Raw genomic sequence first — 14,575 nt, forward strand, 5'->3', positions numbered from 1 at the left:
CCACTAATAGCGTCCAGCCTCAGAGCTCAGCAGTCTCCAGAAGTGGAAGAGAAAGTGCTCCCTCCCCTGGTGGTAAGCTCAGTTATGGGGTCTCACAGCAGGGCTGCTCAGGACTCTGAGAGGTCAGTGAGTTACCAAGACAGCATGTGCTCCACACATGTTCTCCACGAGGCTGGGGGAGCTTGGGCAGTTCTGTTTAGAGTATTAGCCACTCCACTGGCCCCAGAGCCACTATTCTCCTCCTTTGTGGCAGCTGCAGGCTGGCTGTGTCCTGAGGGCCTGCCTGTTACACACCTCATTCCAGGGGTTAGGTGATTTCCTGTCCTCCCGATGCTTTCAGGCCTCTAAACCGAAGGAGGGGGATACATACCTAGTCTACACGACAGATCAACCAAGTCTCAGTTCCCACACAGTTAGTTTCCCGATTACTTGAAACCAATGTAAGTGCTCAGTATCCTTATCCTGGTTTCGTTTCTTTCTAAAGATAAACCGCAGCCCGTTAGGGTTGAGTAGCTTTTTTTTTTTTTGAGATGGAGTCCCGCTCTGTTGCCGAGGTTGGAGTTCAGTGGCGCCATCTCGCTCACTGCAAGCTCCGCCTCCTGGGTTCACACCATTCTCCTGCCTCAGCCTCCCGAGTAGCTGGGACTACAGGCGCCTGCCACCACGCCTAGCTAATTTTTTGTATTTTTAGAAAAGACGGGGTTTCACCATGTTAGCCAGGATAGTCTCGATCTCCTGACCTCATGATCTGCCCACCTCCACCTCCAAAGTGCTGGGAATACAGGCGTGAGCCACTGCACCTGGCCAGGGTTGAGTGGCTTTTTAAAGATATCATGAGTAGTATGTAGGTGAAACAGAAATTGAAACTCAGATCTCTCTTGAGAGAGCTCAAACACTGTTCTTTCCAGTCCCACAGACTGCACCCAAGACGCCTGTTATCCAAGCCTCAGACACCTGAGGGAGGCTTACTCTGACCTGTCCACAAAGTGAGCCTCAGATATCCATTCCCGAAGAGAGAGACTGGAGTGGGGCATGGAGGGGCCCTAGAGGCATGATCAGGGCCACCCTGTTTTCCCAGATGGTGCACTGGCATGGGCTGCTGCTTTTGTTGCCAAAGTCATCCCCAGACAAGCTATGGGAGGGAAATGAAATGAACCAAGATCAATGAAAGACTTCCAGTTTCCAGTCCTGGAGTATAAGAAGCTTGGAAGTCATCACTCCCACTCTCAAACCAAGAAAAAAAAAGCTGAATAAACTGAAAATCAACAACTCTTCTTAGATCTGTCAGAGAATTGAGGTCACAGGGCAACTACTATCCTCAAAACTGGAGACAGGCAGATACAGAGAATCCCAGTTAATCTGAAAGGAAGCTGAGATGTAAAAGCTGGCCATTGGAGCCAATCCTGGGGTAGAAAAACCTAAACCGTAATTGACAAAGTGCTGAAGGTTCAATGTGGATGAGCTTGACAGTTAAAAACTCCACATCCAGTCTTAGGAGAGCCTCAACTTTCAGGAGTTTTACCTTCAGTAGCCTTACCAGATTCTCAGGGTGTAGATCACGAGAAAAATCCCCTCCTGATTTTGGCAGGACGTGGGAAAAGTAACCATTTTGAAATAAGAGCAGAACATTAGTTCTACTTTCCTAAAGCCTATCCTTAAGAGAAACTATTTTTACCAGAGCTTAATGTATTGGGGTTTTATCAGAATCTAACTGACTTGGGGAAAGAGACGTGTTAAACTCCAGTTCCTGTGCCTTCCTGTCCCACCAGGGACACGGGCTACTGAGAAGCACGTGTGCAGGTCACAGCCTGGGAGCATAGGCTCACTGTGCACTGTGCCTGGGACCTAATCACAGGACTATGGAACATTTCTTCTCCCACATAAGCACCTCACCACCACGTCAGTAGGACTTTTGTATAATAAGGGAATTATAATGAAGGAATTGACTGTCTCAGCACTTATTTATAAGGAGTTTCTAGGGAAACTCAAAGACAACAGGGGAGATAACTAACAAGGATACAAGAGTAAATTTTGCCTCTGACACCTACAGCAACACCAAACAGTAAAGACAGTCTAACTACCAGCTAGATAAACACAGAGCCTTACACAAACGACCTCTTACCTCTGTTCCTTTTGCCCAGTGTATCATGTCTTACTTTCAACCCAAAAAAGGGAACTAAAAGGTACTAAAAGTGTACTAAAGTGTGCATTTAAATCTATGATTCATTTGTTTAGTATTTTATATAGGTTCTTCAAATATCATTGCAGCAAACTTTTTATTGATATTAGTTAACTTGTGTATTTGTTAGAAATACAATTCCTTTTTCATTATAGTGCTTTTCTACTTTTGTGAAATACCGGTTTTTTGTTTTTGTGTGTGTCAGTTTCTGCACTTTACCCTGTTCATTGAATGAATATTCTGTTCTTCCACAGTACCACACTGTCTTATACTATAGCTTTATGGCAAGTCTTAATATCCTCCAACTTTATTCTGTCTTCCCAAAATTGTTTTAGCTATTCTAGTTTCTTTACCTTTCCATACACATTTTGGAATAAGCTTCTCTATATTGAAAAAAACAAATTTTGTTGGGAGTTGACGTTTTACAATACTGAGTCTTCAATCTATGAAAGTAGTATGTCTGTCCACTTATTTAGGTCTTGTTTTGTTCCTTTCATTAGAATTATCTTGCTTTTATCACACTAAAATTTACATCCAAAATATTTCAATTTGGGGGAACTGTTGTGTATGACATTGTTTTTAGTTTTTGTTTCAAGTTGTTCATTGTTAGTATTTGGAAATATGATTCATGTTTGTATATTGCTCTTGTATCCTTAGACTTTGATAAAGTAACATGTCATCATTTATTAAGAGTTTTCTTGCAGATTCCTTGATATTTTCTATATAGGCGATCATGTCATCCATCAATATTAATGGTAATATTTCTTCTTTTCTAACCTGTATGTCTTCATTCCATTTCTGTCATACTGCACTGGTTAGGACCTACAGTCCTAAGTTGAAAAGAAGATGAGAAAGGACCTTCTGGCCTCATTTTGGAACTTAGGAGAAAAGCATTAATTCTTTCACCATTAAGCATGATGTTAGCTTTTAGTTTTTTGTAGGTGTTCTTTATTAGGTTGAGGTTGTGAGCTTCTGTTCTTAGTCTGCTAAAAATTTTTAACATAAGTCATGTTGAATTTTGCCAAATGCTTTTTCCGCCTTAATTGATGTGACCATTTTTGTTTTCTCCTTTAAATTGTTAATATAGTGGATTACACTGATAATTTTTGAGTATTGAACCAGCCTTACGTTTCTGGAAAAAATTCTTCTTGGTTATAGTGTTTTATTATTTCCTTCCTTCTTCATGGTTTTTGTTTTATTTTGCTCTTTTTAGAGAGGTTTCTTTATGTGAAAGTGTGTATTATTGATTTTAGACCTTTGTTTTTTCAAATATAAGCATTCAATGCCATTTAATTTTCCACTAGCAATGCTTTATCAGGATCTTATCACATTTATATATTTTATTTTTATATTAATTCAGTTCTATGCCTTTTTAAATTTTCCTCAGAACTTCCCTCTTTAATCAGTTTAAAAATGGTGCATTTTTGTTGTTGTTGTTGAGACAGAGTCTCGCTCTGTTGCCCAGGCTGGAGTGCAGTGGCGCAATCTCGGCTCACTGCAAGCTCCGCCTCCTAGGTTTAAGTGATTCTCCTACCTCAGCCTCCCAAGTAGCTGGGATTACAGGTGCATGGCACCATGCCCTGCCTAATTTTTGTATTTTTAGTCGAGACGTGGTTTCTCCATGTTGGCCAAGCTGTTCTCAAACTCCTGACTTGGTGATCCACCTGCCTTGGCCTCCCAAAGTGCTGGGGATTACAGTTGTGAGCCACTGTGTCCAGCCTAAAAATGTACATTTTAATTTCCAAGTGTTTGCACGTGTTCTTCTTCTCATTTTCATTTTATATACTTTAAAGTTTATACTGTGAACATATTCAAGTAAAATTCAGTTACGTTTTTTATGTTTGTTTAGTTATTTTATATAGGGTTCTTCAAATATCATTGCAGTAAACTTTTTCAAATATTTTATGTAGTGGTTCTCAGTGTTTTGCATCAATAAGGAATGCCCTGAAAATATGATCGCCCCGTACTCCCCCACCCTGCCCGCCCTGAGGTTACTGGAGATGTGTTTATCAGGAGAAGCTCATAGAGACAGGAATCATATGAAATTTCTTTCTGGTGTTTTGTTTTGTTTTGTTTTGTTTTGAGACAGAGTTTTGCTCTTGTCTCGCTTAGGCTGGAGTGCAATGACACGATCTCGGCTCACCACAACCTCCGCCTCCGAGGGTTCAAGTGGTTCTCCTGCCTCAGCCTCCTGAGTAGCTAGCTGGGATTACAGGCATCCTCTACCATGCTTGGCTAATTTTGTATTTTTAGTAGAGACGGGATTTCACCATGTTGATCAGGCTGGTCTCGAACCCCCAACCTCAGTTGATCTGCCCACTTCGGCCTCCCAAAGTGCTGGGATTACAGGCGTGAGCCACTGTGCCCAGCTGAACCATGTGAACTTTCTAAGTCCCCAGGGCACATAGCCTTCTGGCCAGCATATAGACATCTGGCAGGGATCCAGGGTGCAGGAGTTAGATGCAATCCTTGAGCTCTAGTACCTTTATATTGCATGATCACAGAAGATCAGACCATGTGTGGGCAGGGACTAGGACCAGCACTGTGATGGGTAGGGCCCAGGCCCAGCCCTTCTCCATCAAATGAGCACTCAAGGTGAGGGGAGCACCAGCCTTTCCTCTGCTGTGGTCAGGGCTGAAGTTCATGCTTCTGGTTGTAGGGGCCGAGTCACTCAGCAGCACTCACTCAGCTTTGGCCTGAAGCCTGATTTTGTAAATAAAATGTTAATGGAGGAGATCAGATGCCTACAGTGTCATATTGCTGGAGATGTGAGTAACCGATGAAGATCAACATATTTTGGTTCATTTAGATGACTGACTTAACAGAGAGCTTCCATACCCTCTCAAGGCCTGCATTTTAATCTATTTAACATTTTTTTTTTAATGCCAGGGTGTGACATTTTCTTTGTTATAGAGAAATTCTTTTTTAAAAAAATAATGCACAGGGAGTTAATATGAAATACTGTGTTCTCACCAAGTGAAGGCCAAAAGATTAGGCCAAAAGATTTCATTACAGGATGTACAAAGGAAGCCTCTGTGTAACTTACATAGGAACAAGTGGTGGAAGCATCCAGTTACTGCAAAGCATGGCGCCAACAGGGGGATCTCAGGAGAGTCTGCATGTGGGCAGGGAGCTCTATTTTCTCACTGTGAAGGGGAGTGAGCGTTCTGCCTTTGTTCCATTACATTAAAATTGTCATTTGAATTTTATGAGGTCCCTACATTTGTTGATCTGCGAGTTTCTTTCGGTTTCATTGTTGCAAGATATCTATATGCCTACATTCTTTATATCTAGTTTTCAGGTTACATATAATTAACATAGTTAATATTTAATAAAACATTAAAATATATAATATATATATTATAAAATATATAGACACATGAGCAGAGGCAGAGCAACAAGAATAAGGTTTTAATACACACAATCAGGAGAGAGAAGGGCCCATCAAAGTAAATGGGCAAGGGGAAGCCGGGCACCTGTAAAGAGCAGCAGGCATCCTGCCAGTTCAAAGAATAGAGACCTGGCTGGGGACTCGGGTCAGCCAGATTAACAGTCAAGCCGGGGAGGGCACAGCTGACGATGACAGAAGCTGGCTGCTGCTTCTGCCCACAGGGGAGTGTCTCAAATACACTGTGGTTCTGATGGGGCTCAACAGTCCCACACCCTCCAACACACACACACACAGACACACACACAGGCACACACACACTTTGAGGTTTTGGGCCTCTGGCTTCTATAAGGAGAGAGCAGCTTAAATTTAACTTCAAGGGACTGAGCCCCTTCCTCCAGGAGGAATGTCCATTCATGGGGATCAGATGTGGAGGGAGACTTGCTTCTTATTTGTTCCCCGTCGTACCACCTGTGTGTACCAGTGGGCCTCAGGTGCTCTTTCTGAATGGGGACCCTAATTGTGTCCAGTCACAGTCGTTGTGGTGCCGTCCCTACCATCTGTTCTGGGGCAGGATGTTGCAGAGGCGCTGCTCCCTAAACCGGAGGTGCCTGGAGGAGCCCTGATGGAAAGGCTCGGGAAAACAGGGGCACTGGGGACACAGGCTTTTCATTGCTGCCCATCAGGGGGCCCCAAGTGTGGGCCGAGGGGTGGGGCTGGAGAATATGAATGTAGCCAGGCAGACGGAGGCCGATGTCTTTCCAGGGTGCCTCTACTGTGCATTGAATTTGGGAAATTAAGAGACTGCTCACTCTGGAGCTTGGTGAAGATCTGAAAGCCACAGCGTTAGTAGCGGGAGTCATGTCCATAGCAAAGAGCTGAGGGCCTAAAGGGGGCTGCAAGGTCAGGTGGTCAGATGCCCTTGCTATGATGGTGGAAATGGCTGCTGTGGAATTCAACAGCTGATGGGTGATAGCAGGGATCCCGGTGGAAGGGGCTGGAAGAGGAGTAGGGGAGGAAAGAGGAGGAGAGGAATACACACATATGGGTGTAGGAGGCTCCCTTCTGAAGGGAGTCTGGAAGGAGAAAGACGCGGGGCTAGGAGGTATTGGGCAGGGTGAGAGGTCAGAGGCACTGAAACTGTAGCTGAATGAGAGCAGCCTCCTTTCTCATAAGGCCGAACCCCCAAAATGGGGGTAAGGTCAGCAGGAGGAGCCAGGGGGAGAGTTACGAATTATGGCTATCAAATTTTACTCAATTCTTGGTGTGGGCGAAGGTGGAGGGACAGGCAGGGTGAGGGACCCAGCAGCCACGTGGGTCAAGTCAGAGGTAGGAGGAGGAGCCGGGATCTGTGAAGTGTAGGTGGCCAAGGGTAGGGAGTCTCAGCAGGTGTGGAGACAGCAGGGGCAGGCTGGGTGGCACTGCAGTTTCCCATGTCTTACTTTTTTTTTTTTTTTTGAGACGGAATCTTGCTTTGTCACCAAGCTGGAGTGCAGTGGTGCAATCTCGGCTCACTGCAACCTCCGCCTCCCAGGTTCAAGCCATTCTGCCTCAGCCTCCCAAGTAACTGGGACTACAGGCGCCCACTGCCACGCCCGGCTAATTTTTGCATTTTCAGTGGAGAAGGTGTTTCACCGTGTTGTCCAGGACTGTCTCCATCTGTCTGTTTTCTTGTTGTCATTTATTTTTATTTTTTATTTTTTAATTAAAAAGTAAACTTGAGCTGGGTGTGGTGGCTCAAGCCTGTAATCCCAGCACTTTGGGAGACTGAGGTGGGCAGATCACAAGGTCAGGAGTTTGAGACTAGCCTGACCAACATGGTGAAACTGCGTCTCTACTAAAAGTACAAAAAAAAAAAAAAAAAAAAAATTAGCCTGGCATGGTGGTGTGTGCCCACAATCCCAGCTACTCAGGATGCTGAGGCAAGAGAATCGCTTGAACCCCGGTGGCGGAGCTTGCAGTGAGCCGAGATCACGCCACTGTACTCCAGCCCTGGCGACAGAGCGAGACTCCGTCTAAAAATAAATAAATAAATAAATAAATAAATAAATAAATAAATGTAAACTTTAATGTCGAAAATGCAAACTTGGGGAAGGCAGAAATATCACACACAAGGATGTCACTTCACACTTGGAGGGTTGCACAGCAGCAGGGGCAGAGAGGCTCCCCACTTCCCAGACGGTGGTGTGGGTGGGTAGAGGTGCTCCTCACCTCCCAGACGGGTTGGTGGCCAGGCAGAGGCGCTCCTCACCTCCCAGACTGTGACGGCCAAGCAGAGATGCTCCTCACTTTGCATACAGTGGGGTGGGGGTGGGGGCGCTGGACAGAGGCACTCCTCACCTCCCAGACGGGTTGGTGGCCAAGCAGAGACCCTCCTCACTTCCCATACAGTGGGGTGGGGGGATGGCGCTGGGCAGAGGCGCTCCTCACCTCCCAGACGGGTTGGTGGCCAAGCAGAGGCGCTCCTCACCTCCCAGACGAGTTGGTGGCCAGGCAGAGGCGCTCCTCACCTCCTAGACGAGTTGGTGGCCAGGCAGAGGCGCTCCTCACCTCCTAGACGAGTTGGTGGCCAGGCAGAGGCGCTCCTCACCTCCTAGACGAGTTGGTGGCCAGGCAGAGGGGCTCCTCACCTCACAGATTGTGAGACGGCCAAGCAGAGATGCTTCTCACTTCCCATACAGTGGGGTGGGGTGGTGGCGCTGGGCAGAGCCGCTCCTCACCTCCCAGACGGGTTAGTGGCCAGGCAGAGGTGCTCCTCACCTCCCAGATTGTGAGGTGGTCAATCAGAGATGCTCCTCACTTCCCATACAGTGGGGTGGGGGGGGTGGCGCTGGGCAGAGCCGCTCCTCACCTCCCAGACGGGTTAGTGGCCAGGCAGAGGCGCTCCTCACCTCCCAGACGGGTTGGTGGCCAGGCAGAGGCGCTCCTCACCTCCCAGATGGGTTGGTGGCCAATCAGAGATGCTCCTCACTTCCCATACGGTGGGGTGGGGTGGTGGCGCTGGGCAGAGCCGCTCCTCACCTCCCAGACAAGTTGGTGGCCAGGCAGAGGTGCTCCTCACCTCCCAGATGGGTTGGTGGCCAAGCAGAGATGCTCCTCACTTCCCATACAGTGGGGTGGGGGGGTGGCGCTGGGCAGAGCCGCTCCTCACCTCCCAGACAAGTTGGTGGCCAGGCAGAGGCGCCCCTCACCTCCCAGATGGGTTGGTGGCCAAGCAGAGATGCTCCTCACTTCCCTTACAGTGGGGTGAGGGGGTGGCGCTGGGCAGAGGCGCTCCTCACCTCCCAGACAAGTTGGTGGCCAGGCAGAGGCGCTCCTCATCTTCCAGACGGGTTGGTGGCCAGGCAGAGGCGCTCCTCACCTCCCAGATTGTGAGGTGGCCAATCAGAGATGCTCCTCACTTCCCATACAGTGGGGTGGGAGGGGTGGCGCTAGGCAGAGGCACTCCTCACCTCCCAGACGGGTTGGTGGCCAGGCAGAGACGCTCCTCACCTCCCAGACTGTGGGGCGGCCGGGCAGAGGCGTTCCTTACTTCTCAGATGATGCGCGGACCAGGCAGAGATGCTCTTCAGGTCTTGATCTCTTGACCTCGTGATCCACCGCCTCGGCCTCCCAGAGTGCTGGATTACAGGCGTGAGCCACGGCGCCTGCCCTGCCGTATCTTCTTTCTCCTCCCAAGCGGCTGTTTTCGTCTCCTGGATTTTGATGTTCTACTTAACACCCCCATGTTCTTATCGATGTTGCCCAGCTGGAGGCGTCCTTCCCTTTGGGAAGCCTGACCCTGCTCTAACAGTGCCTCAGGAGATAGGCAGGGAAGCTTAGCGGGTGGGGCCTGCTCATTTCTATCCCACCTCAGTTGCAGGGGAGGGGTGGGTTGCAGCTGCCGTGGTGGCCCTGACAGCTTTCTTTTGCGGGACCCGTGGCCGGCAACTCTGGGTGGAGAAGAGCTACTTGATCCAAGAAGGGCTGCAGGATCTTTGAACTGCATGTCGTTCCCCGCGATCAGCAAGCCAGGAGAGCTGGGCAGGTGGTCTTTACCCAGCACCTTCAAGGCTGCCTTCTCTGGCCATAGGGAGCAGCCCGGAACTGGGGCAGGGAGCGCTGTTGGAACTGGGGCAGGGAGCGCTGTTGGAGCTGGGTCAGGCTTCCCAAAGGGAAGGATGCCTCCAGCAGGGCTGTGTGAGCTGGAGACTCCATGGCCCTTGGAGTAGAAACTCACTGCATGCACCTGGGCCTTGTCATTCTGGTTCTTTTCTGTCAAGCTCTTGAGGTGGGCATTTCCCTCCAAGGGCCTGGGACTGCACCAGGAGGAAGTGAGGTTGCCCTGAGTCTCCAGGGGCCTAGAGGTGGAGGCTGCTTCCCCATTGCTACAGGGGCCCCTTTTCTTGTCCTCCTGCCCCTGGGTCTCTACTTGGTCTTTCACCTCCGTTGCTTCTTTGGGCTCTTCTGCCCTCACCTCTGTCTTCGGGAGCCTGGCTGGGATCACCTGCTCGTCTAATGAAGGCAGTCGGAGGTTAAACGTGCGTCTGAGACGAGGGATCCTCACAGGGCTGGGGTGTCCGAACATCATGGAGTTGCGAGCAGACAGCACGGGTTTCTTCCTTGAGGGGGGACTCCAGACCACAGGAGGCGGGACCCTCGGTGGGGTGCCCCTGTTCCGAGGGAGAAGATACAGCCTCGTAGGGGCGCCGTCCCACCTGGCTGGAAAAGAAGGCCCAGGATGTCGCTGATAGTAGAAGAGGAATCGGGAACAGCCCAGGGTTCTGGAGGCAGGCATAGGTGCAGGAGCCGCAGGGTGAGCCCTGCCAGCTGGGAAGGGCTCATAGACAAGACGATCACGATGCCAATGGCGTGGCCAGAACCTGCGCTGGAACCAGGAACAAAATACGTTTAGAGGAGCACGTTGCGGATGGCCTCGCCAGGACCTGCGGCAGAACCAGGAACAAAATATGCTTAGTGAGTTGCCCATTTTGAGCAAGTTGTGCGCAGACGAAACTAGGGGTCAGAAGTGGAGAGGATACTCCTAAGTCACCCACTTCTCTGTGGCTGGGTGCGCACTGGGCACCTGGGAGCTTATGACATCACTATGGGGCTGGTGACAGAGCCAGGGTGTGGAGGAGTGTGCAGGTGCCCAGTGAGGGCACCTATAAGAGGAGTCAAAGGGCAAAGGATGAGGCCCCTCCTCCGGTCCAGCTGGACTCTCTAGCCTCAGGGACGTCCTGCTCCTGGGGGCAGGTGTGTGGCCCTGGATGGGCCACCCTGTGGGGCTGTGGGCATTGTGGGGCTGATCTGCCAGAGTCCTTCCTGCCTGGCGCCTGACCCCCAGTGGCCCTGTCTTGGCCCTATACGACGGTTTACAGGGCCAGAACCTGGAAGCAGAGCGCAGGACCAGCCAGATCCCGCCAGGCTCCCCCGGGGACCTCTCCAGTGCCTCTGTGCCGCCTGGAGCCAGGCCCGCCTTCTCCATGGCCTCTGTGGCCTTGAGAGCCACCAGCCTCGCTGCGCAGGTTTCCAAGGAGAGGACACGGTGCCCTGACCTGACTGGATGCTGCCTCTTACCACATACCTCCTTGGCAACCAGGATCTCCACTTCTTTTTACAAATTTGCCTGAGACCGTTCTTCAGATCATTCAGGTGGTCATGGCCCAGCCAGGCTTTGGACCCGAGCTGTGCGATTCCACAGCTGGCACTCTGGCCTGTGTGCCTCATGATCATGGATACAGCATGTATTCTTATTTTTTCCTGTAGTCCTGGGGTACTTCGTACCGTGGCATGTCTGTAATAAGCACATGCACACCTAGAAGGAGGTCTTCACTTCAACATATAAGTTGACCATGGCCCACTCTGGGCTCCAGTCCTCTACAAACATGTAGGGCAGGGACTACCAATTAACACAGCACCATCCCACATTGCTCTTCTAATGGAGCCTTTCACCCCAGATGTTCTTTCTCGTCTGATGGGAAGGATCCAGCTATGTAAAGATTATGTTCTAGATCAGCTTTGGTCTATCCTAAAAGAAATTTGCCAGTGGATTATTCCATATAGATAAAAGTCAGTTTCTCTGGTCTTCCTGGAATGTGTCTAGAAAGCAAGTACTTTATTTATTTACAAGTTAATAGTGGATCAATGTATTGGATTAAAATGTGACCAACATAATTTGGTCATTGTGAGCATGCCAGCTCGGTCCACTCTTCCCCACACATTATGATATCCTAAATATAACTCTAGATTTTCTTATGCCCTAGAGAAGGACATACTCTTGGGTGTCTGGTCTAGGGAAACACGTATGAAAAATCATTCGGCCACTCTACATCTTTTTACTGGAGAATTGAAACCATTTATATTCAGAGATACTGTTAACAGGCGAGAAGTTACTTCTGTCATTTTGTTAATTATTTTCTGGTTGTTTTGTAGATCTTTTGTTTCTTATTGTTTCCTTTATGGTTTGGTGAGTTTCTGTACTGATAAGCTTTGATTCCTTTATTTCATTGACATATCTGGTGTGATTTTTTTCTCTTTGGTTACTCTGGAGCTTACATTTAAAAATTTATAGTTATGATAGGCTATTTAAAGCTGATAAAAAGTTTTGATCACACACAAACATGCTATACTCCCCCCACATCCCCTGTCAATGCACAAAATTTGTACTTTTTTGCTTTAATTTATACTGTTCTGTATTGGGCATTTATTAAGAACTCATTGTGGATATAAATATCTTTGACTATTTTGATGTTTTAATGGGTTACCAAGTCTGAATTTCTGAAGATAGTTATACTAGGGATGAATTCAATGTAATTCATGAATTATTCATGACTTTCTAGATGGGTTAATGGATGTTTCTTTTAGCCCCTCAGGACGGGATCTCTGAATCAGTGGGGAGCTTCATGAGGGACGTCAGGGGGAGTTGGGAGGATGCTGACGGAAGTGGGGAGGCCTGCGGTCGTCCTGCACTTGTTTGTCTAAAAGTGATGAGAAGGCCTCACCCAAATGCAGGAGCCATGACCCTGAGCCATCACTGCCCCATGTTACAGGACACAGGACTTGACCGTCCTCCCACAAGTCAGAGCTATTGTTAATCAAGGTGACAGTGCCAGACGCGTTCCCACTCCTGACTCCACCTAATTGCTGTAAATAGAGCCCTGAGTGTGTTAGCTTGTTCTGAAACTGGGAGACAGTTTAGCAAATGTTTCATCACATTCAAGGTTTGCTGAAAATACTGACACATTCCCCATCTAATGAGGAGTCGGTACAACTAACTCAAGGGCATTAGCCCTGCTCCCCTCGTAAGTAAGTACTGATCCTGTAGAAATGGAATCATTTTTAAACTAAGAAAAAAGATAAGATGGGACATGATGGTGTGATGAGTATCCCCATTGCTGCTTTGGGCAAATGTGGGCTGGCATGGGGGTTTCAGTTTCTCTATCAGGACAAGGAAACCCTCATGAATGACACAAGCAGGGCCAGGTACAGGTCATCAGCATGGCTCCAAGGCTGTCTTTCAGTGACTGACGTTTTAAGGCAAACGTTCATTCATGTGTGCTTCAACTCCAGTTTGCCAGTGGAACACAGTAGATGATCAGTCCGTTAGAAGTCGAGAAAGTCATTTTCCTGCTAATAGTCAAGAAAGTGCTTTTTGACATGCTTGTGCTTCTGAGAGAATGCAAAAGAAGGTGGGGAAGAATACAAGCTTCCTAGATGGGTCACTGGCTGGCAAGATTGGATTTTAGCCAGATAAGGTGTTCATGGCTGACCTATTTCAGCACATCACGCATATATGGGTTTCAATAACCGAGGATAAACAGCCAGAATGCAATGAGGAGGAGAACTCGTTTAGCTGAGAAACCCTCAGGCACAGGGGTTTTTTAATCATACATCAAACCATAGCAGAGAGCTTAGAAGAGGCAGCGTGTTAGCATGGCTCCAGGTCATGTTTATGGTCCTGTGTCCCTAACTTGTCCATCTCTGCTCTGTCCTAAGACCTCAGGTGACTAGCTCTCCCCAGGTCTCAAGGGCCTGTCACATGGCATATTACTTTCCTGTGTTTTCTGACAATTCTATCTAAAATCTTCAGTGATCTATCTCAAGGTAAGACCCCAACCAGGGTGTTTCAATGATATAGGGGCACTCTTAGGTTACAAAACACCTTTAAGAAGAATAGTAGTGGCTCTATGCTGGGGACTGGGGATTGTATGCTAAGCATCACTGAGTTATCCCATTTAATCTTCAGAGTACTCACATTTTAAATTTCCCTTTTACAGGTGAGGAAATGGGGGTTCTACAAGTTTAAGTGCCTTGCCCAAAGTTGCAAGGCTGTTAAGAAGCTGAACCATGATTTAAACCCAGAACTCTTCCATTTCAAAATCAGTGGCCTTAATTACTCTACGTTTGTTTATTTGATTGTTGTCTGTCTCTGCCTGTCAACTATTGTGCTCATAAGATATAAGATAAATAGCCAACATCAACTGCTGATATATACCCATAGAAAATGAATCATTCTACTAAAAAGATGCATGCCCACATATGTTCATCACAGCACTATTCTCAATAGCAGACATAGAATCAACCCAGGTGTCAATCAACAGTAGACTGGATAAAGAAACTGTGGTACACACACACCATGGAATACTACGCAGCCATAAAAAAGAACAAAATCATGTCCTCTCCAGCAACATGAATGCAGCTGGAAACCATTATCCTAAGCAAACTAATGCAGAAATGGAAAATAAAAATTACATATTCTCACCAATAAGTGGGAGCTAAACAATAAGCATTCATGAACATAAAAATTGGAACAATAGACATTGAAGAATACAAGAGGGAGAAGGAGGGAGGGGGGAAGGGTTGAAATAAAACTGTCTATTGAGTACTATGGTCACTGTCTGGGTGACAGATTCATTCATATTCCAAACCTCAGTATCATACAATATGCCCCTGTAGCAAACCTGCGCATGTACTCCTGACTCTAAAGTAAAAGTTGAAAAATGAAAACAAAAGAAAAAAGAAAGAAA

General features: G+C 47.7%; 1 protein-coding gene and 1 pseudogene across 1 annotated transcript; one reads left to right on the forward strand and one right to left on the reverse strand.

The window, feature by feature from the left end:
* Positions 1-6,803: 6,803 nt before the first annotated feature.
* LOC140713028 (uncharacterized) lies at positions 6,804-9,154 on the forward strand (annotated as a pseudogene).
* On the reverse strand, positions 8,849-10,378 carry LOC119624243 (putative UPF0607 protein ENSP00000382826). The gene has a single exon (XM_037997586.2). The coding sequence runs from the start codon at positions 10,342-10,344 to the stop codon at positions 9,193-9,195; it is 1,152 nt and encodes a 383-aa protein (XP_037853514.2). The 5' UTR covers positions 10,345-10,378; the 3' UTR covers positions 8,849-9,192.
* Between the last annotated feature and the right edge of the window lie 4,197 nt (positions 10,379-14,575).

Source organism: Chlorocebus sabaeus, chromosome 12, assembly GCF_047675955.1.
Source record: "Chlorocebus sabaeus isolate Y175 chromosome 12, mChlSab1.0.hap1, whole genome shotgun sequence".
NCBI classification, from domain to species: domain Eukaryota; kingdom Metazoa; phylum Chordata; class Mammalia; order Primates; family Cercopithecidae; genus Chlorocebus; species Chlorocebus sabaeus.

Coding starts and splice junctions, on each gene's coding strand:
- LOC119624243 (XM_037997586.2), bottom strand. CDS start 10,344: ATGCCTGCCTCCAGAACCCTGGGCTGTTCCCGATTCCTCTTCTACTAT.